The sequence below is a fragment of the Paramisgurnus dabryanus genome, chromosome 24 (assembly GCF_030506205.2).
Source record: "Paramisgurnus dabryanus chromosome 24, PD_genome_1.1, whole genome shotgun sequence".
NCBI lineage: Eukaryota > Metazoa > Chordata > Actinopteri > Cypriniformes > Cobitidae > Paramisgurnus > Paramisgurnus dabryanus.
Window position 1 is genome coordinate 9681212 of NC_133360.1, and position 21781 is coordinate 9702992.

General features: G+C 39.6%; 6 protein-coding genes across 6 annotated transcripts; 3 read left to right on the forward strand and 3 right to left on the reverse strand.

Moving 5' to 3' along the window:
* Positions 1-4415: 4415 nt before the first annotated feature.
* Positions 4416-5578, reverse strand: LOC135721535 (hatching enzyme 1.2-like). The gene is made up of 5 exons (XM_065243844.1): positions 5510-5578; positions 5348-5420; positions 5104-5244; positions 4910-5027; positions 4416-4806 (listed from the first exon to the last, which is right to left on the reverse strand). The coding sequence occupies exons 1-5, from the start codon at positions 5576-5578 to the stop codon at positions 4416-4418; spliced, it is 792 nt and encodes a 263-aa protein (XP_065099916.1).
* A 1025-nt stretch (positions 5579-6603) lies between these two features.
* LOC135721544 (hatching enzyme 1.2-like) lies at positions 6604-7772 on the forward strand. Its single transcript, XM_065243856.1, has 5 exons — positions 6604-6672; positions 6762-6834; positions 6945-7085; positions 7162-7279; positions 7382-7772. The coding sequence occupies exons 1-5, from the start codon at positions 6604-6606 to the stop codon at positions 7770-7772; spliced, it is 792 nt and encodes a 263-aa protein (XP_065099928.1).
* Positions 7773-9275: 1503 nt separating this feature from the next.
* On the reverse strand, positions 9276-10442 carry LOC135726536 (hatching enzyme 1.2-like). The gene is made up of 5 exons (XM_065244646.1): positions 10374-10442; positions 10212-10284; positions 9965-10105; positions 9771-9888; positions 9276-9667 (listed from the first exon to the last, which is right to left on the reverse strand). Exons 1-5 carry the CDS (start codon positions 10440-10442, stop codon positions 9277-9279), a joined length of 792 nt encoding a protein of 263 aa, XP_065100718.1. The 3' UTR covers position 9276.
* Positions 10443-12141: 1699 nt separating this feature from the next.
* LOC135721549 (hatching enzyme 1.2-like) lies at positions 12142-13338 on the forward strand. The gene is made up of 5 exons (XM_065243871.1): positions 12142-12210; positions 12332-12404; positions 12509-12649; positions 12725-12842; positions 12948-13338. The coding sequence occupies exons 1-5, from the start codon at positions 12142-12144 to the stop codon at positions 13336-13338; spliced, it is 792 nt and encodes a 263-aa protein (XP_065099943.1).
* A 4414-nt stretch (positions 13339-17752) lies between these two features.
* LOC135726520 (hatching enzyme 1.2-like) lies at positions 17753-18915 on the reverse strand. Its single transcript, XM_065244645.1, has 5 exons — positions 18847-18915; positions 18685-18757; positions 18441-18581; positions 18247-18364; positions 17753-18143 (listed from the first exon to the last, which is right to left on the reverse strand). The coding sequence occupies exons 1-5, from the start codon at positions 18913-18915 to the stop codon at positions 17753-17755; spliced, it is 792 nt and encodes a 263-aa protein (XP_065100717.1).
* A 1025-nt stretch (positions 18916-19940) lies between these two features.
* LOC135726504 (hatching enzyme 1.2-like) lies at positions 19941-21109 on the forward strand. The gene is made up of 5 exons (XM_065244644.1): positions 19941-20009; positions 20099-20171; positions 20282-20422; positions 20499-20616; positions 20719-21109. Exons 1-5 carry the CDS (start codon positions 19941-19943, stop codon positions 21107-21109), a joined length of 792 nt encoding a protein of 263 aa, XP_065100716.1.
* The last annotated feature ends 672 nt before the right edge of the window (positions 21110-21781 follow it).

The following is a 21781-nucleotide window of genomic DNA, read 5'->3' on the forward strand; positions in this document are numbered from 1 at the left end:
AGCTGAGGCTTATGTTTCTGTGATATTACTGATCATTTAATATAGTTTATGTGTCTGTAGATGTTATAATGAGGGAGTGAAGTTATGATGTTTGTCTTTTAATGATGTTAGATTTCTGAAATGTTTGATGTTCTTTGGAGGAATAAAGCAAATTAAAAGACAATTTGTGTATTTGTAATTCAATGTCAAAGAATCAATTGTCAGATATTCTTTTGGCATAAGCTGTGATACTGGTTGATGTAATTCTCTAATGGAGCAAGAAAATATTTCAATATTGAGGTTTACTCATACAGTGCAGAAATTCACACAGATGCACATTAAGAGAACTGGATGCTATGACACATTATATTGTTCATTAAAATCATTGGGTAGTTGCTTACTATACTATGGAACTTTGTGAGATCATGTTGGCAACAGGAGTCAACTAACTTTGAGATTATCATATAATCCATTCAATCAACACAAAGTCTCCTCACTTCCATCCCGAGACAGTTTTTGCAGCATACCTCTGCCACCCCATTGTTTGTTTGTTTGTTTGTTTTATTTGACAATACAAGTTAAAAAAGATACAATCAAGCCCAAAAGACCTGTTCATACACATCTTAAAATAAACTGTTGAGGATAAAATACACAAAAAAGCCTCAGGCTTATTTCCATTGTGGTCCCCATTTATTAAAGAATGGACAAGCAGTTCATAATGGGAATGAAATCAACACCACACATCAACATATTGTCACAGGTCGGAGCGGACCACCTCTAACGTGAGTCCCTTCTTCAGTTTCCACCCCGAGGAGGTCCCAAAATGCCCCAATGACCAAACAGACGAGAAACAGAATAAAATATAACAATCTTTATTAAATATTAAAAAGGGAAAAGGGAAAGGGATTCTTAAAAAGTAAGTTCTGGGGCTTTGAATAGCTCTGAGTCGCTTCTGACTCGCACGGGGACCACAGGTAAGTCTTCTTTGGCCTGTCCTTGTTTTCCTCGTCTACACGTGAATTAGGGTTGAATGTCCTTTACTTTGTCTCCCTCTTCGTGACTCTTCACAGCCTCTCTGTCGGGACTTAGAGGGACAGAACACAGGTAAATGGGACAGGTAGGTATCTTAAGTTCTAAGCTGCCGGTGCCCAGATAATCCACAGATGGGTACACTTGCCTCCTGGCTCGAGACGTAGAGGTGAGTACACGGTCGGTACACTGGGCTCAGGGCTTTGACGTTCAGGTGAATATACAGGAGGGTACACTGAGCTCTGGGCTTTGGGCGTACAGGTGAGTATACAGGTAGGCACACTAGGCTCTGGGCTTTGGGCGTACAGGTGAGTATACAGGTAGGTACACTAGGCTCTGGGCTTTGGGCGTACAGGTAAGTATACAGGAAGGTACTCTGGGCTTTGGGTGTACAGGTGAGTATACAGGAAGGTACACTGGGCTCTGGGCGTACAGGTGAGTATACAGGGAGGTACATTGGGCTCTGGGTTTTGGGCTTACAGGAAGGTACACTGGGCTCTGGGCTTTAGGCGTACAGGTGAGTATACAAGAAGGTACGGTGGGCTCTAGGCTTTGGGCATACGGGTGAGTATACAGGTAGGTACACTGGGTTTTGGGCTTTGGGCGTACAGCTGAGTATACAGAAAGGTAGACTGGGCTCTGGGCATACAGGCGTGTATACAGGAAGGTACACTGGGCTCTGGGCTTTGGGCGTACAGGTGAGTATACAGAAAGGTACACTGGGCTTTGGGCATACAGGTGAGTATACAGGGAGGTACTCTGGGCTTTGGGCGGGCTCGACTTACGGCAAGTAGACCGGCGTGGGTGCAAGGCTTTAGCCCTTCTAGGCACAGATGGTTGGAGACGACGCGTGGAGATACAGCACTTCTAGTCTTCCTCACAAGGACAGACGTCTGATACACACTGAACCGTCGACTTTCCAGCAGACGCAGGAACAGTCCCACGGCAACACAAAGCCCTTGGCTTGATGTGCAAGCTAACAGCAAAGAACACACAGGTTTTCCTTCAACAACGATAGCACTCTTGTGAACATGCAAGGGGACATACAACGCCTCTGTCGCTTCAGCAAAAGAAGGCGCAGGCCACTGCTGCTACAGTACTTGGACTAACACGTCTGCTGTTGGTAACTCACAGGTAGGTAGATCGCGATGTGTGGTTGCGTCGTACAGCGGGCTGCCAGAATAAAACCGGAAATCAACCTCTCTCTTCGATCTTCTTGACGCCCTATTTATGTGCCCCTGCTCTTCCACAATGCCCAATCACCAATCGCCACGCTTATTTAGCACACCTGAAGCCAGTATCACTTGATTTCGGTTGCCCGGAGTTACCGGAACTGGCCGGGTGTTTCAGTGAAAATGGTCCGGGCGGAACTATTTCCGCCATTTTGGGTTCCTCTGCATAAAGTCACTACGTGACAATATCACATAATAATCTATTTAAAAACCTAAGTAAAAAGCCATTCCTTAACCTCTCTTCTAAAAGGACCTTGTTCCTGAATTTGTTTTAAACAGTCAGGCAATTCATTCCAAGCAACTGCGCTAGAATACAAAAATTCAAGAATTTTTCCCAATTAAACTTTTACACCGACACAAATATATGTTATTTATCCTAGCCCTTGTAGAAAAACCATGAACATCTCTTACAAACACATAGTAACCATGCAAGTATTTTGGAACATTTCTCTGTAGTATTTTGTGTACCATCTTCAGTTTAAGAAAAGTTACCCTTTTATCCACCTTTAAAAACCCTATTTCCTTAAAATGACTATTAGTCAGATGTCTTCGTGGATGAAGACTCAGAATAATTCTACACAACTTATTTTGAGCAGTCTGTAATTTACGCTTAACACGTTTCGTAGAGCCACTATACCAGAAAGTTGCCGCATAATCAAAATGTGCTTGTACTAATGCCCCAGCTAACATTTTTAAAATTTGTTTATCTAAATAAGCAGCCTGTCTTGCTAAAAATTTTATTCTATTACATACTTTAGAATGTGCTACAGCAGCCATACTTTCCCCTATCAACGTATTATCCAACATACATCCTAAATATTTAACTTCCTGCTTAGAAGTAAGAATCACCTCTCCAACCCTTACTTCTAATTTGGAACATTTTCTCAATTTAACCGCAGAATCAAATAAAATAACTTCAGTTTTCCCTAAATGTTAAAACAGCTTATTTTGAAAAAAAAAGTTGGATATTTTCACAATCTCTTCACTTAATTCATTTTCTATTATTTCTTTTTTCTCATCAGTAACTATTATTGCAGCATCATCAGCATATAACGAAAGATGACTAGTACAGGCCATATTAGGATCATTTATATACATTAAGAAAAGTAAGGGTCCCAATACGCTCCCTTGAGGTACTCCACATGAGATGGACAATTTGTCTGAAAACACACAATTTAATCTACAAATTGACTCCTTTTGGAAAGATATGATTTTATGCCTCACGCTCAACTGGTGTTTATCCCAGTTAAGGAGGAGGAAGTTCTGGGTTGGGGCTTAAATTTCGAGCTTGGAGCCCTCAAATCCACATATATTTTATTATCATTTTTGAAAATGCGAACTCCAGTAATGAGACTATAAAAGATTTACATCTGGTGTGTTTGGATACAATGGAGTGTTTAAGGGACCTCATTTGCTGAGTGCTGTGCCTTTCTGTAAAGCCAACCAAACCATCATCATGTCTTAACAACTGACTCAACCATGTAAAACATGTATGTGATTATGAAATTAATCAAAGTTGTAATTATTAAAGAAATGTTTCCAGAGTTCTCAGATATTACTACACTGACAGAAAAATTGTCAAAATATAAACCTCAGCTTGCACTGGGGTGGTACCCTTTAAAAAAATACACCTTTGGAAATAAAGAGTTCATGTTACTATCTCAAAGGTACATATTGGTACCAAATTTATACATATCTGTACCTAATGGTACATATTAGGACCTTTTTAAAAAGTAATGCCCCAATGACTGCTAGGGTACATATTTTATAAATTTTTCTGACAGTTTATCTCAGGATCTTTACAGACTTAGAGATATGTAGGATAAAATAAACATGAAATCATACTGTAAATGGCATAAAACATCACAAGTTTTGCTCTGAAATGTGTTTATATTACTTGGCGACATAATGCATTTTTATTATTTACAAGCAATACTGTGAATGACAGCATGCCAAATATTTATCTCATTTCCTTTGATTACATGTTTATGAAAACTCAACACGCTTCATCTTGTGTTTTAATTTGCTTTATTTTTTTTCTAATACAATCAAACTTTTCAGAAATCCAACTCCATCAAAGACAAAGATCACCACTTCATTCTCTTATTATAACATCTACAGACACATAAACTATATTAAATGATCAGTAACATCACAGAAACATAAGCCTCAGCTTCAGCATCCATACAGTTTGTTGATCCTCAGGATGTCAGTGTTTGACATTTCCTGTCTCTGACCGATTTGCACAGACGCATCAGGAATGGGAGTGATGGTTTCTTTTCCATATTGGGTGGCGAAGGCCGTTTTTCCATAGTGCATGATGGAGCTGTAGTCGTATGGAGTGTTTTGATTGTTGGTGTTCTGTTTCTGGAAGTTGTAGGCCATATTAGGAGAGATGTTTGCCCAGTTGATCCTGACGTACTGGTCACGATCGCTCCTGGTTTGCTCGTGGTAGAAGCCCAGGGCGTGATTGAGCTCATGTTCAACGATGCCATGGTACACACAGCCGCCCCTGTTGAGGGAGACCACCTGTTTGCCACCTGTTCTACCAAGAGACGAGTAACACCTGAGAGGAGAAAAAACAAGAGCAGAAATAAATGTTCTGGTCATCTTCTTTAGGACTGAGAGTGTTTAAATGTGTCTTCTTGATGTCTTATGATTGTCCTCACCCATCTTTGTTCTCAATACTGATGTAGTCGATCTGAGATGATCTGGGCACAAAGCGGATGCAGGTTTTGCTGTGGAAGGACATCATGGCGCTCTGGATAGTACTCTTCTCATAATATGCTGCACAGGAGATGGACCACAGTTTGAGAATCACATTTATATGAACCATGAGTATTACTGAAAGGGGTTTACTTACTAAATTCACTGCTCACTATGTAAGGGACCTCAACTAGGTTGTTGGCGTTTTTCTTCCAGAAACAGTTGTTGTTTAAGCAGTAGAGAGCATTTCTGGTTTTGGGAAACACCAAATCTCCTTCAAGTAAGACTTCTGTAGATCCTGTTTGTACAGAAAATTATATTGATAAAGTTACCCAATATGTTTTGATCTGAATTTATGACAGTCATTTCTGAAATGTATAGGAATCTAAAATCTGACTGACCATTGTTGGTCCCTAAAATCTTTGTAGTGATGTCCACATTTTCTGGCTCTGTTACTAACATATCTGCAAGTTTCTGCTCCTATTAACAGAGAAATGAATAATATTACTCATATAATGACTCTTTATTATCTGAGTGTTCGGAGAGACTAAACAGGGTCTTACCGGTAGAAAAACTGCCTGGGAGAAGCCAACCAGCAGCATCAGAATGGAGAAGGAGGCTCTTGGATCCATGTTGTCTCAGTGTATGGAGATGTTCAGGATTCTCCTCTGCTGAGGATTGGTGTCTGTGTGCTGTCCAATCTGGACTTTATATTCACCTGTGTAGGTGGGTCTGCAGAGGGATTACGGGTACATCTTAGTGTCCAGGGTCTAATGTGTTTATCAACAGGGAGGAACGTTGACCTCACCTGTTGGTCCAAAACCTTACAGAAGATACCTTAGATTGTTTTACTAATCCACTGTATTGGTATCTCACAAACACTAATGAACAAGTCATATACTGACACATATTTACAGAAAATACTTATTTGTGAAATCATATCAATAGATTGATGCTAAATGTGCAGCATCATCAGATGACTACAAGAGACCACATTTGAGCTCCTTGTGGTTTATAATTGTGTTTGACTATAATTTCAATGTATATGAACTGAATATTTCGAAATAAACTGAATAAGACTATAGCTAAAACCACCCAACCAGCTTAGGTTGGTTAAAGCTGGTTGTTTATGAAGGAAGTTGTTGTCCATTATTAAAAGTACTTCCTTATAATCTCTGATATACACCACAAAGTATCCAGTTCATATGAAATAATATTACAAGGAAGCTTAATAATTATAAATCAGAATAATGAATAATACATCAAAAGAAGCTCAATTTTGATCTCTTATTCAATTGATTTTTGTGCACATTTTGGTTTTGTCAGTAAAGATGCTTTCGCAAATGACCATTCTTTATAAATCTGTGTAATTAAAACCCCAGTGTTTGTGGGCACTTTTATACCAAATCCAAAATTTACATTACCTCCACTTTAGTGGATTAGTAAAAGAATCTCAGGTAGCTTCTGTAAGGTTTTGGACTAACAGGTGAACGTTCCTCCCTGTAGTTAAACACATTAGAACTTGGACACTAAGATGTATCCATAATCCCTCTGTAGACCCACCTACACAGGTGAATATAAAGTCCAGATCGGACAGCACACAGACACCAAACCTCAGAAGAGAAGAATCCTGAACATCTCCATACACTGAGACAACATGGATCCAAGAGCCTCCTTCTCCATTCTGATGCTGCTGGTTGGCTTCTCCCAGGCTTTTTTTCTACCAGTAAGACTCTGTTTAGTCTCTCTGAACACTAAGATAATAAAGAGTCATTATATGAGTAATATTATGCATTTGTCTGTCAACAGGAGCAGGAGCTTGCAGATATGTTAGTAACACAGCAAGAAAATGTGGACATCACTACAAAGATTTTAGAGACCAACAATGGTCAGACAGCTTTTAGATTCTTATAAATTTCAGAAATGACTATCATAATAAGCAAATTCAGATCAAAACATACTGGATAACTTCATCAATATAGTTTTCTGTACACACAGGATCTACTGAAGTCTTGCTTGAAGGAGATCTGATGTTTCCCAAAACCAGAAATGCTCTCTACTGCTTAAACAACAACTGTTTCTGGAAGAAAAACGCCAACAATATAGTTGAGGTCCCTTACATAGTGAGCAGTGAATTTAGTAAGTAAACCCCCTTCAGTGATACTCATGGTTCATATAAATGTGATTCTTAAACTGTGGTCCATCTCCTGTGCAGCATATTATGAGAAGAGTACTATCCAGAGCGCCATGACGTCCTTCCACAGCAAAACCTGCATCCGCTTTGTGCCCAGATCATCTCAGATCGACTACATCAGCATTGAGAACAAAGATGGGTGAGGACAATCATAAGATATCAACAAGATGCATTTAACTGCTCTTAATCCAAAAGAAGACCAGAACATTTATATCTGCTGTGGTTTTCTCTCTCCTCTCAGGTGTTACTCGTCTCTTGGTAGAACAGGTGGCAAACAGGTGGTCTCCCTCAACAGGGCTGGCTGTGTGTATCATGGCATCGTTGAACATGAGCTCAATCACGCCCTGGGCTTCTACCACGAGCAAACCAGGAGCGACCGTGACCAGTACGTCAGGATCAACTGGGCAAACATCTCTCCTAATATGGCCTACAACTTCCAGAAACAGAACACCAACAATCAAAACACTCCATACGACTACAGCTCTATCATGCACTATGGAAAAACGGCCTTCACTACCCAGTATGGAAAAGAAACCATCACTCCCATTCCTGATGCGTCTGTGCAAATCGGACAGAGACAGGAAATGTCTAACATCGACGTCCTGAGGATCAACAAACTGTATGGATGCTGAAGCTGAGGCTTATGTTTCTGTGATATTACTGATCATTTAATATAGTTTATGTGTCTGTAGATGTTATAATGAGGGAATGATGTAATGGTGTTTGTCTTTAAATGATGTTAGATTTCTGAAATGTTTGATGTTCTTTGGAGGAATAAAGCAAATAAAAGAAAATATGACGTGTATTTGTAATTCAATGTCAAATAATCAATTGTCAGATTTTCTTTTGGCATAAGCTGTGATACTGGGTGACGTAATTCTCTAATGGAGCAGAAAGAATGACAATATTGAGGTTTACTCATACAGTGCAGATCTTCACACAGATCCACATTGAGAGAACTGGATGCTATGACACATTATATTGTTCATTAAAATCATTGGGTTATTGATTACTATACCATGGAACTTCGTGAGATCATGTTGGCAACCATTGCCGTGAGTCAACTAACTTTGAGAGGAGCATGGTCATATAATCCATACAATGAACACAATGTCTCGTCACCTCCATCCCGAGACAATTTTTTGCAGCATACCTCTGCCACCCTATTGCCTCACGCTCAACTGGTGTTTATCCCAGTTAAGGAGGAAGGGGACGTTCTCTTGGTTGGGACTTAAATTTCGAGCTTGGACCCCTTAACTGGGACAACACACCACATATATTTTATTATCATATTTGAAAAGGCGAACTCCTGTAATGGGACTATTAGAGATTTACATCTGGTGTGTTTGGATACAATGGAGTGTTTAAGGGACCTCATTTGCTGAGTGCTGTACCTTTCTGTAAAGCCAACCAAACCATCATCATGTCTTAACAACTGACTCAACCATCTAAAACATGTATGTGATTATGAAATGAATCAAAGTTGTCTTTATTAAATAATTGTTTCAGAGATCTCAGATATTACTACATTGACAGAAAAATTGTCAAAATATGAACCCCAGTGGTACCCTTTAAAAAATACACCTTTGGAAATAAGGAGTTCATGTTACTATCTGAGGGGTACATATTGATACCAAATTTATACATATCTGTACCTAATGGTACATATTAGGACCTTTTTTAAAAAGTAATGCCCCAATGACTGCTAGTGTAGGGTACATATTTTATCAATTTTTCTGACAGTTTATAGCTGGATCTTTACAGACTTAGAGATATGTAGCATAAAATAAACATGAAATCATACTGTAAATGGCATAAAACATCACAAGCTTTGTTCTGAAATGTGTTTATATTACTTGGCGACATAATGCATTTTTATTATTTACAAGCAATACTGTGAATGACAGCAGGCCAAATATGCTTTATCTCATTACCCTCATTACATGTTTATGAAAACTCAACACGCTTATCTTGTGTTTTAATTTGCTTTATTTTTTTCTAATACAATCAAAAACGTTTCAGAAATCCAACTCCATCAAAGACAAAGATCATCACTTCATTCTGTTATTATAACATCTACAGACACATAAACTATATTAAATGATCAGTAACATCACAGAAACATAAGCCTCAGCTTCAGCATCCATACAGTTTGTTGATCCTCAGGATGTCAATGTTTGACATTTCCTGTCTCTGACCGATTTGCACAGACGCATCAGGAATGGGAGTGATGGTTTCTTTTCCATATTGGGTGGCGAAGGCCGTTTTTCCATAGTGCATGATGGAGCTGTAGTCGTATGGAGTGTTTTGATTGTTGGTGTTCTGTTTCTGGAAGTTGTAGGCCATATTAGGAGAGATGTTTGCCCAGTTGATCCTGACGTACTGGTCACGGTCGCTCCTGGTTTGCTCGTGGTAGAAGCCCAGGGCGTGATTGAGCTCATGTTCAACGATGCCATGATACACACAGCCGCCCCTGTTGAGGGAGACCACCTGTTTGCCACCTGTTCTACCAAGAGACGAGTAACACCTGTGAGGAGAAAAAACAAGAGCAGATATAAATGTTCGGGTCTTCTTCTTTAGGACTGAGAGCGGTTAAATGTGTCTTCTTGATGTCTTATTATTGTCCTCACCCATCTTTGTTCTCAATACTGATGTAGTCGATCTGAGATGATCTGGGCACAAAGCGGATGCAGGTTTTGCTGTGGAAGGACGTCATGGCGCTCTGGATAGTACTCTTCTCATAAGATGCTGCAGAGGAGACGGACCACAGTTTGAGAATCACATTTATATGAACCATGAGTATTACTGAAGGGGATTTACTTACTGTATTCACTGCTCACTATATAAGGGACCTCAACTATATTGTTGGCATTTTTCTTCCAGAAACAGTTGTTGTTTAAGCAGTAGAGAGCATTTCTGGTTTTGGGAAACACCAGATCTCCTTCAAGCAAGATTTCAGCAGATCCTGTGTGTAAAGAAAATTATATTGATGAAGTTACCCAATATGTATCTGAATTTAGTTTTTATGACAGTAATTGTTGTAATATGGGGAAATGTTAAAGCTGCCTGACCATTGTTGGTCTCTAAAATCTTTGTAGTGAGGTCCACAGTTTCTTGCTGTGTTACTAACAGATCTGCAAGCTCCTGCTCCTGTTGATAGACAAATGCATAATATTACTCATATAATGACTCTTTATTATCTGAGTGTTCAGAGAGACTAAACAAGGTCTTACCGGTAGAAAAACTGCTTGGGAGAAGCCAATCAGCAGCATCAGAATGGAGAAGGAGGCTCTTGGATCCATGTTGTCTCAGTGTATGGAGATGTTCAGGATGCTCCTCTGCTGAGGTTTGGTGTCTGTGTGCTGTCTGATCTGGACTTTATATTCACCTGTGTAGGTGGGTCCACAGAGGGATTATGGGTACATCTTAATGTCCAGGGTCTAATGTGTTTAACTACAGGGAGGAACATTGACCTTGCCTGTTAGCCCAAAACCTTACAGAAGCTACCTGAGATTGTTTTACCAATCCACTAAAGTGGGGCTAATGTAACTTTTACACTGATATTAAAGTGCCCACAAACAGTAATATATAAATTATACACTGACATAGATTTACAGAGAATACTTATTGTGAAGTAATTTTAATTGACTGATGCTAAATGTGCATCATCATCATCAGATGACTACAAGAGACCAACATTGAGCTTCTTTTGATTTATAATTCTGTTTGATTATAATTTCACTTTATATGAACTAAATATTTTGATATAAACTGAACAAAACCATCTGGGACACCAGCTAAAACCACCCAAAGAGCTTAGGCTGGTTTAAGCTGATCTTTTCAGTATTAATTTGTTGTCCAACATTAAAGGTACGTCATTATAATGTTTGATACAACACAAAGTATCCAGTTCATTTGAAATAATATTATGGGTGGCTCAGTGGGTAGCACTGTTGCCTCACAGCAAGAAGGTTCCCGGTTCGAGCCCCGGCTAGGGCAGGTGGCTTTTCTGTGTGGAGTTTCTGCATGTTCTCCCTGTGTCAGCGAGGGTTTAGTCCGGGTACTCCGGTTTTCTCCCACAGGCCAAAAACATGCAAGTTAGGCAAATTGGAGATACCAAATTGTCCCTCCCCCAACTTGTGTATAAATCAACTGAGTAAAGTCTGAATAAAAAAACCTTGTGTATGGATTACCTGGTTCTCGCCATGAATATAGCCGTATATGCTGGAATGGTGTTAAAAAATAAAAGAAGAAGAAATAATATTACAAAGAAACCAAATTAATCACAAGGAGCTTAACTTTGGTCTCTCTAAAGCTAGGGCCACAGCAAAAGCTTTTTAAATCTTATAAGATTTTCAAAATGTGAGAGACCACAAACAAGATGAAACAAAATCTATGATTTATCAGTGTTGTTCCTAAAGTATAGTTTGTGGATTGCTGTATGGTCATCACTGCACACATATTCAAATTCCTTTCACATAAGTTCACAAACAACGGGAGTCTCAACGGAGCACACAGGAAATCTCGCAATGCCTCGTTGTCAAACGTGACTTCACAGTAAACAAACACAACAGACGGCGAGCATAAAGAAAGTTCATTAATAATGTGGACTGCTTTTTACATCTAGCGCTATGACTGCAGGTGTTATGGTTTCGTCTTTTATCAACTCACTTTCTGATCATACATATTGAACATGTTAAATATTTCTGATTTGTGATCGAAACACCTCTGACGTGCTTCCGAGCAGATTCAGACTCTCTTAACACAACGCACACCACAGACAAATCTGATGAGATAATCGATTCAACATGAGATAAACTAATGGGTGAGGTCAACGTTCCTCCCTGTAGTTAAACACATTAGACCCTGGACACTATGATGTAGCCATAATCCCTCTGTAGACCCACCTACACAGGTGAATATAAAGTCCAGATTGGACAGCACACAGACACCAAACCTCAGCAGAGGAGAATCCTGAACATCTCCATACACTGAGACAACATGGATCCAAGAGCCTCCTTCTCCATTCTGATGCTGCTGGTTGGCTTTTCCCAGGCATTATTTCTACCGGTAAGACCCTGTTTAGTCTCTCTGAAAACAGATAATAAAGATAATAGATAACAGATAATAAACAGATAATAAAGAGTCATTATATGAGTAATATTATTTGTTTGTCTGTCAATAGGAGCAGAAACTTGCAGATATGATAGTAACAGAGCAAGAAAATGTGGACATCACTTCAAAGATTTTAGAGACCAACAATGGTCAGTCAGATTTTAGATTCCAATAAATTTCAGAAATTACTGACATAATAAGCAAATTCAGATCAAAACATATTGGATAACTTCATCAATATCTGTACACACAGGATCTACTGAAGTCTTGCTTGAAGGAGATCTGGTGTTTCCCAAAACCAGAAATGCTCTCTACTGCTTAAACAACAACTGTTTCTGGAAGAAAAATGCCAACAACCTAGTTGAGGTCCCTTACATAGTGAGCAGTGAATTTAGTAAGTAAACCCCTTCAGTAATATTCATGGTTCATATAAATGTGATTCTCAAACTCTGGTCCGTCTCCTCTGCAGCATATTATGAGAAGAGTACTATCCAGAGTGCCATGACGTCTTTCCACAGCAAAACCTGCATCCGCTTTGTGCCCAGATCATCTCAGATCGACTACATCAGTATTGAGAACAAAGATGGGTGAGAACAATCATAAGATATCAACAAGACACATTTAAACACTCTCAGTCCTAAAGAAGATGACCAGAACATTTATATCTGCTGTTGTTTTCTCTCTCCTCGCAGGTGTTACTCGTCTCTTGGTAGAACCGGTGGCAAACAGGTGGTCTCCCTCAACAGGGGCGGCTGTGTGTACCATGGCATCGTTGAACATGAGCTCAATCACGCCCTGGGCTTCTACCACGAGCAAACCAGGAGCGATCGTGACCAGTACGTCAGGATCAACTGGGCAAACATCTCTCCTGATATGGCCTACAACTTCCAGAAACAGAACACCAACAATCAAAACACTCCATACGACTACAGCTCCATTATGCATTATGGAAAAACGGCCTTCACTACCCAGTATGGAAAAGAAACCATCACTCCCATTCCTGATGCGTCTGTGCAAATCGGACAGAGACAGAAAATGTCTAACATCGACATCCTGAGGATCAACAAACTGTATGGATGCTGAAGCTGAGGCTTATGTTTCTGTGATATTACTGATAATTTAATATAGTTTATGTGTCTGTAGATGTTATAATGAGGGAGTGAAGTTATGATGTTTGTCTTTTAATGATGTTAGATTTCTGAAATGTTTGATGTTCTTTGGAGGAATAAAGCAGATTAAAAGACAATTTGTGTATTTGTAATTCAATGTCAAAGAATCAATTGTCAGATATTCTTTTGGCATAAGCTGTGATACTGGTTGATGTAATTCTCTAATGGAGCAAGAAAAAATTTCAATATTTAGGTTTACTCATACAATGCAGAAATTCACACAGATGCACATTAAGAGAACTGGATGCTATGACACATTATATTGTTCATTAAAATCATTGGGTAGTTGCTTACTATACTATGGAACTGTGTGAGATCATGTTGGCAACAGGAGTCAACTAACTTTGAGATTATCATATAATCCATTCAATCAACACAAAGTCTCCTCACTTCCATCCCGAGACAGTTTTTGCAGCATACCTCTGCCACCCCATTGTTTGTTTGTTTGTTTGTTTTATTTGACAATACAAGTTAAAAAAGATACAATCAAGCCCAAAAGACCTGTTCATACACATCTTAAAATAAACTGTTGAGGATAAAATACACAAAAAAGCCTCAGGCTTATTTCCATTGTGGTCCCCATTTATTCAAGAATGGACAAGCAGTTCATAATGGGAATGAAATCAACACCACACATCAACATATTGTCACAGGTCGGAGCGGACCACCTCTAACGTGAGTCCCTTCTTCAGTTTCCACCCCGAGGAGGTCCCAAAATGCCCCAATGACCAAACAGACGAGAAACAGAATAAAATATAACAATCTTTATTAAATATTAAAAAGGGAAAAGGGAAAGGGATTCTTAAAAAGTAAGTTCTGGGGCTTTGAATAGCTCTGAGTCGCTTCTGACTCGCACGGGGACCACAGGTAAGTCTTCTTGGCCTGTCCTTGTTTTCCTCGTCTACACGTGAATTAGGGTTGAATGTCCTTTACTTTGTCTCCCTCTTCGTGACTCTTCAAAGCCTCTCTGTCGGGACTTAGAGGGACAGAACACAGGTAAATGGGACAGGTAGGTATCTTAAGTTCTAAGCTGCCGGTGCCCAGATAATCCACAGATGGGTACACTTGCCTCCTGGCTCGAGACGTAGAGGTGAGTACACGGTCGGTACACTGGGCTCAGGGCTTTGACGTTCAGGTGAATATACAGGAGAGTACACTGAGCTCTGGGCTTTGGGCGTACAGGTGAGTATACAGGTAGGCACACTAGGCTCTGGGCTTTGGGCGTACAGGTGAGTATACAGGTAGGTACACTAGGCTCTGGGCTTTGGGCGTACAGGTAAGTATACAGGAAGGTACTCTGGGCTTTGGGTGTACAGGTGAGTATACAGGAAGGTACACTGGGCTCTGGGCGTACAGGTGAGTATACAGGGAGGTACACTGGGCTCTGGGTTTTGGGCTTACAGGAAGGTACACTGGGCTCTGGGCTTTAGGCGTACAGGTGAGTATAGAAGAAGGTACGGTGGGCTCTAGGCTTTGGGCATACGGGTGAGTATACAGGTAGGTACACTGGGTTTTGGGCTTTGGGCGTACAGCTGAGTATACAGAAAGGTAGACTGGGCTCTGGGCATACAGGCGTGTATACAGGAAGGTACACTGGGCTCTGGGCTTTGGGCGTACAGGTGAGTATACAGAAAGGTACACTGGGCTTTGGGCATACAGGTGAGTATACAGGGAGGTACTCTGGGCTTTGGGCGGGCTCGACTTACGGCAAGTAGACCGGCGTGGGTGCAAGGCTTTAGCCCTTCTAGGCACAGATGGTTGGAGACGACGCGTGGAGATACAGCACTTCTAGTCTTCCTCACAAGGACAGACGTCTGATACACACTGAACCGTCGACTTTCCAGCAGACGCAGGAACAGTCCCACGGCAACACAAAGCCCTTGGCTTGATGTGCAAGCTAACAGCAAAGAACACACAGGTTTTCCTTCAACAACGATAGCACTCTTGTGAACATGCAAGGGGACATACAACGCCTCTGTCGCTTCAGCAAAAGAAGGCGCAGGCCACTGCTGCTACAGTACTTGGACTAACACGTCTGCTGTTGGTAACTCACAGGTAGGTAGATCGCGATGTGTGGTTGCGTCGTACAGCGGGCTGCCAGAATAAAACCGGAAATCAACCTCTCTCTTCGATCTTCTTGACGCCCTATTTATGTGCCCCTGCTCTTCCACAATGCCCAATCACCAATCGCCACGCTTATTTAGCACACCTGAAGCCAGTATCACTTGATTTCGGTTGCCCGGAGTTACCGGAACTGGCCGGGTGTTTCAGTGAAAATGGTCCGGGCGGAACTATTTCCGCCATTTTGGGTTCCTCTGCATAAAGTCACTACGTGATAATATCACATAATAATCTATTTAAAAACCTAAGTAAAAAGCCATTCCTTAACCTCTCTTCTAAAAGGACCTTGATCCTGAATTTGTTTTAAACAGTCAGGCAATTCATTCCAAGCAACTGCGCTAGAATACAAAAATTCAAGAATTTTTCCCAATTAAACTTTTACACCGACACAAATATATGTTATTTATCCTAGCCCTTGTAGAAAAACCATGAACATCTCTTACAAACACATAGTAACCATGCAAGTATTTTGGAACATTTCTCTGTAGTATTTTGTGTACCATCTTCAGTTTAAGAAAAGTTACCCTTTTATCCACCTTTAAAAACCCTATTTCCTTAAAATGACTATTAGTCAGATGTCTTCGTGGATGAAGACTCAGAATAATTCTACACAACTTATTTTGAGCAGTCTGTAATTTACGCTTAACACGTTTCGTAGAGCCACTATACCAGAAAGTTGCCGCATAATCAAAATGTGCTTGTACTAATGCCCCAGCTAACATTTTTAAAATTTGTTTATCTAAATAAGCAGCCTGTCTTGCTAAAAATTTTATTCTATTACATACTTTAGAATGTGCTACAACAGCCATACTTTCCCCTATCAACGTATTATCCAACATACATCCTAAATATTTAACTTCCTGCTTAGAAGTAAGAATCACCTCTCCAACCCTTACTTCTAATTTGGAACATTTTCTCAATTTAACCGCAGAATCAAATAAAATAACTTCAGTTTTCCCTAAATGTTAAAACAGCTTATTTTGAAAAAAAAGTTGGATATTTTCACAATCTCTTCACTTAATTCATTTTCTATTATTTCTTTTTTCTCATCAGTAACTATTATTGCAGCATCATCAGCATATAACGAAAGATGACTAGTACAGGCCATATTAGGATCATTTATATACATTAAGAAAAGTAAGGGTCCCAATACGCTCCCTTGAGGTACTCCACATGAGATGGACAATTTGTCTGAAAACACACAATTTAATCTACAAATTGACTCCTTTTGGAAAGATATGATTTTATGCCTCACGCTCAACTGGTGTTTATCCCAGTTAAGGAGGAGGAAGTTTTGGGTTGGGGCTTAAATTTCGAGCTTGGAGCCCTCAAATCCACATATATTTTATTATCATTTTTGAAAATGCGAACTCCAGTAATGAGACTATAAAAGATTTACATCTGGTGTGTTTGGATACAATGGAGTGTTTAAGGGACCTCATTTGCTGAGTGCTGTGCCTTTCTGTAAAGCCAACCAAACCATCATCATGTCTTAACAACTGACTCAACCATGTAAAACATGTATGTGATTATGAAATTAATCAAAGTTGTAATTATTAAAGAAATGTTTCCAGAGTTCTCAGATATTACTACACTGACAGAAAAATTGTCAAAATATAAACCTCAGCTTGCACTGGGGTGGTACCCTTTAAAAAAATACACCTTTGGAAATAAGGAGTTCATGTTACTATCTCAAAGGTACATATTGGTACCAAATTTATACATATCTGTACCTAATGGTACATATTAGGACCTTTTTAAAAAGTAATGCCCCAATGACTGCTAGGGTACATATTTTATAAATTTTTCTGACAGTTTATCTCAGGATCTTTACAGACTTAGAGATATGTAGCATAAAATAAACATGAAATCATACTGTAAATGGCATAAAACATCACAAGTTTTGCTCTGAAATGTGTTTATATTACTTGGCGACATAATGCATTTTTTATTATTTACAAGCAATACTGTGAATGACAGCATGCCAAATATTTATCTCATTTCCTTTGATTACATGTTTATGAAAACTCAACACGCTTCATCTTGTGTTTTAATTTGCTTTATTTTTTTTCTAATACAATCAAACTTTTCAGAAATCCAACTCCATCAAAGACAAAGATCACCACTTCATTCTCTTATTATAACATCTACAGACACATAAACTATATTAAATGATCAGTAACATCACAGAAACATAAGCCTCAGCTTCAGCATCCATACAGTTTGTTGATCCTCAGGATGTCAGTGTTTGACATTTCCTGTCTCTGACCGATTTGCACAGACGCATCAGGAATGGGAGTGATGGTTTCTTTTCCATATTGGGTGGCGAAGGCCGTTTTTCCATAGTGCATGATGGAGCTGTAGTCGTATGGAGTGTTTTGATTGTTGGTGTTCTGTTTCTGGAAGTTGTAGGCCATATTAGGAGAGATGTTTGCCCAGTTGATCCTGACGTACTGGTCACGGTCGCTCCTGGTTTGCTCGTGGTAGAAGCCCAGGGCGTGATTGAGCTCATGTTCAACGATGCCATGGTACACACAGCCGCCCCTGTTGAGGGAGACCACCTGTTTGCCACCTGTTCTACCAAGAGACGAGTAACACCTGAGAGGAGAAAAAACAAGAGCAGATATAAATGTTCTGGTCATCTTCTTTAGGACTGAGAGTGTTTAAATGTGTCTTCTTGATGTCTTATGATTGTCCTCACCCATCTTTGTTCTCAATACTGATGTAGTCGATCTGAGATGATCTGGGCACAAAGCGGATGCAGGTTTTGCTGGCGAAGGACGTCATGGCGCTCTGGATAGTACTCTTCTCATAATATGCTGCACAAGAGATGGACCACAGTTTGAGAATCACATTTATATGAACCATGAGTATTACTGAAAGGGGTTTACTTACTAAATTCACTGCTCACTACGTAAGGGACCTCAACTAGGTTGTTGGCGTTTTTCTTCCAAAAACAATTGTTGTTTAAGCAGTAGAGAGCATTTCTGGTTTTGGGAAACACCAGATCTCCTTCAAGTAAGACTTCTGTAGATCCTGTTTGTACAGAAAATTATATTGATAAAGTTACCCAATATGTTTTGATCTGAATTTATGACAGTCATTTCTGAAATGTATAGGAATCTAAAATCTGACTGACCATTGTTGGTCTCTAAAATCTTTGTAGTGATGTCCACATTTTCTGGCTCTGTTACTAACATATCTGCAAGTTTCTGCTCCTATTAACAGAGAAATGAATAATATTACTCATATAATGACTCTTTATTATCTGAGTGTTCGGAGAGACTAAACAGGGTCTTACCGGTAGAAAAACTGCCTGGGAGAAGCCAACCAGCAGCATCAGAATGGAGAAGGAGGCTCTTGGATCCATGTTGTCTCAGTGTATGGAGATGTTCAGGATTCTCCTCTGCTGAGGATTGGTGTCTGTGTGCTGTCCAATCTGGACTTTATATTCACCTGTGTAGGTGGGTCCGCAGAGGGATTATGGGTACATCTTAGTGTCCAGGGTCTAATGTGTTTATCAACAGGGAGGAACGTTGACCTCACCTGTTGGTCCAAAACCTTACAGAAGATACCTTAGATTGTTTTACTAATCCACTGTATTGGTATCTCACAAACACTAATGAACAAGTCATATACTGACACATATTTACAGAAAATACTTATTTGTGAAATCATATCAATAGATTGATGCTAAATGTGCAGCATCATCAGATGACTACAAGAGACCACATTTGAGCTCCTTGTGGTTTATAATTGTGTTTGACAGTAATTTCACTTTATATTAACTGAATATTTCGAAATAAACTGAATAAGACTATAGCTAAAACCACCCAACCAGCTTAGGTTGGTTAAAGCTGGTTGTTTATGTAGGAAGTTGTTGTCCATTATTAAAAGTACTTCCTTATAATCTCTGATATACACCACAAAGTATCCAGTTCATATGAAATAATATTACAAGGAAGCTTAATAATTATAAATCAGAATAATGAATAATACATCAAAAGAAGCTCAATTTTGATCTCTTATTCAATTGATTTTGGTGCACATTTTGGTTTTGTCAGTAAAGATGCTTTCGCAAATGACCATTCTTTATAAATCTGTGTAATTAAAACCCCAGTGTTTGTGGGCACTTTTATACCAAATCCAAAATTTACATTACCTCCACTTTAGTGGATTAGTAAAAGAATCTCAGGTAGCTTCTGTAAGGTTTTGGACTAACAGGTGAACGTTCCTCCCTGTAGTTAAACACATTAGAACTTGGACACTAAGATGTATCCATAATCCCTCTGTGGACCCACCTACACAGGTGAATATAAAGTCCAGATCGGACAGCACACAGACACCAAACCTCAGAAGAGAAGAATCCTGAACATCTCCATACACTGAGACAACATGGATCCAAGAGCCTCCTTCTCCATTCTGATGCTGCTGGTTGGCTTCTCCCAGGCACTTTTTCTACCAGTAAGACTCTGTTTAGTCTCTCTGAACACTCAGATAATAAAGAGTCATTATATGAGTAATATTATGCATTTGTCTGTCAACAGGAGCAGGAGCTTGCAGATATGTTAGTAACACAGCAAGAAAATGTGGACATCACTACAAAGATTTTAGAGACCAACAATGGTCAGACAGCTTTTAGATTCTTATAAATTTCAGAAATGACTATCATAATAAGCAAATTCAGATCAAAACATACTGGATAACTTCATCAATATAGTTTTCTGTACACACAGGATCTACTGAAGTCTTGCTTGAAGGAGATCTGATGTTTCCCAAAACCAGAAATGCTCTCTACTGCTTAAACAACAACTGTTTCTGGAAGAAAAACGCCAACAATATAGTTGAGGTCCCTTACATAGTGAGCAGTGAATTTAGTAAGTAAACCCCCTTCAGTGATACTCATGGTTCATATAAATGTGATTCTTAAACTGTGGTCCATCTCCTGTGCAGCATATTATGAGAAGAGTACTATCCAGAGCGCCATGACGTCCTTCCACAGCAAAACCTGCATCCGCTTTGTGCCCAGATCAACTCAGATCGACTACATCAGCATTGAGAACAAAGATGGGTGAGGACAATCATAAGATATCAACAAGATGCATTTAACTGCTCTTAATCCAAAAGAAGACCAGAACATTTATATCTGCTGTGGTTTTCTCTCTCCTCTCAGGTGTTACTCGTCTCTTGGTAGAACAGGTGGCAAACAGGTGGTCTCCCTCAACAGGGCTGGCTGTGTGTATCATGGCATCGTTGAACATGAGCTCAATCACGCCCTGGGCTTCTACCACGAGCAAACCAGGAGCGACCGTGACCAGTACGTCAGGATCAACTGGGCAAACATCTCTCCTAATATGGCCTACAACTTCCAGAAACAGAACACCAACAATCAAAACACTCCATACGACTACAGCTCTATCATGCACTATGGAAAAACGGCCTTCACTACCCAGTATGGAAAAGAAACCATCACTCCCATTCCTGATGCGTCTGTGCAAATCGGACAGCGACAGGAAATGTCTAACATCGACATCCTGAGGATCAACAAACTGTATGGATGCTGAAGCTGAGGCTTATGTTTCTGTGATATTACTGATCATTTAATATAGTTTATGTGTCTGTAGATGTTATAATGAGGGAATGATGTAATGGTGTTTGTCTTTAAATGATGTTAGATTTCTGAAATGTTTGATGTTCTTTGGAGGAATAAAGCAAATAAAAGAAAATATGACGTGTATTTGTAATTCAATGTCAAATAATCAATTGTCAGATTTTCTTTTGGCATAAGCTGTGATACTGGGTGACGTAATTCTCTAATGGAGCAGAAAGAATGACAATATTGAGGTTTACTCATACAGTGCAGATCTTCACACAGATCCACATTGAGAGAACTGGATGCTATGACACATTATATTGTTCATTAAAATCATTGGGTTATTGATTACTATACCATGGAACTTCGTGAGATCATGTTGGCAACCATTGCCGTGAGTCAACTAACTTTGAGAGGAGCATGGTCATATAATCCATACAATGAACACAATGTCTCGTCACCTCCATCCCGAGACAATTTTTTGCAGCATACCTCTGCCACCCTATTGCCTCACGCTCAACTGGTGTTTATCCCAGTTAAGGAGGAAGGGGACGTTCTCTTGGTTGGGACTTAAATTTTGAGCTTGGACCCCTTAACTGGGACAACACACCACATATATTTTATTATCATATTTGAAAAGGCG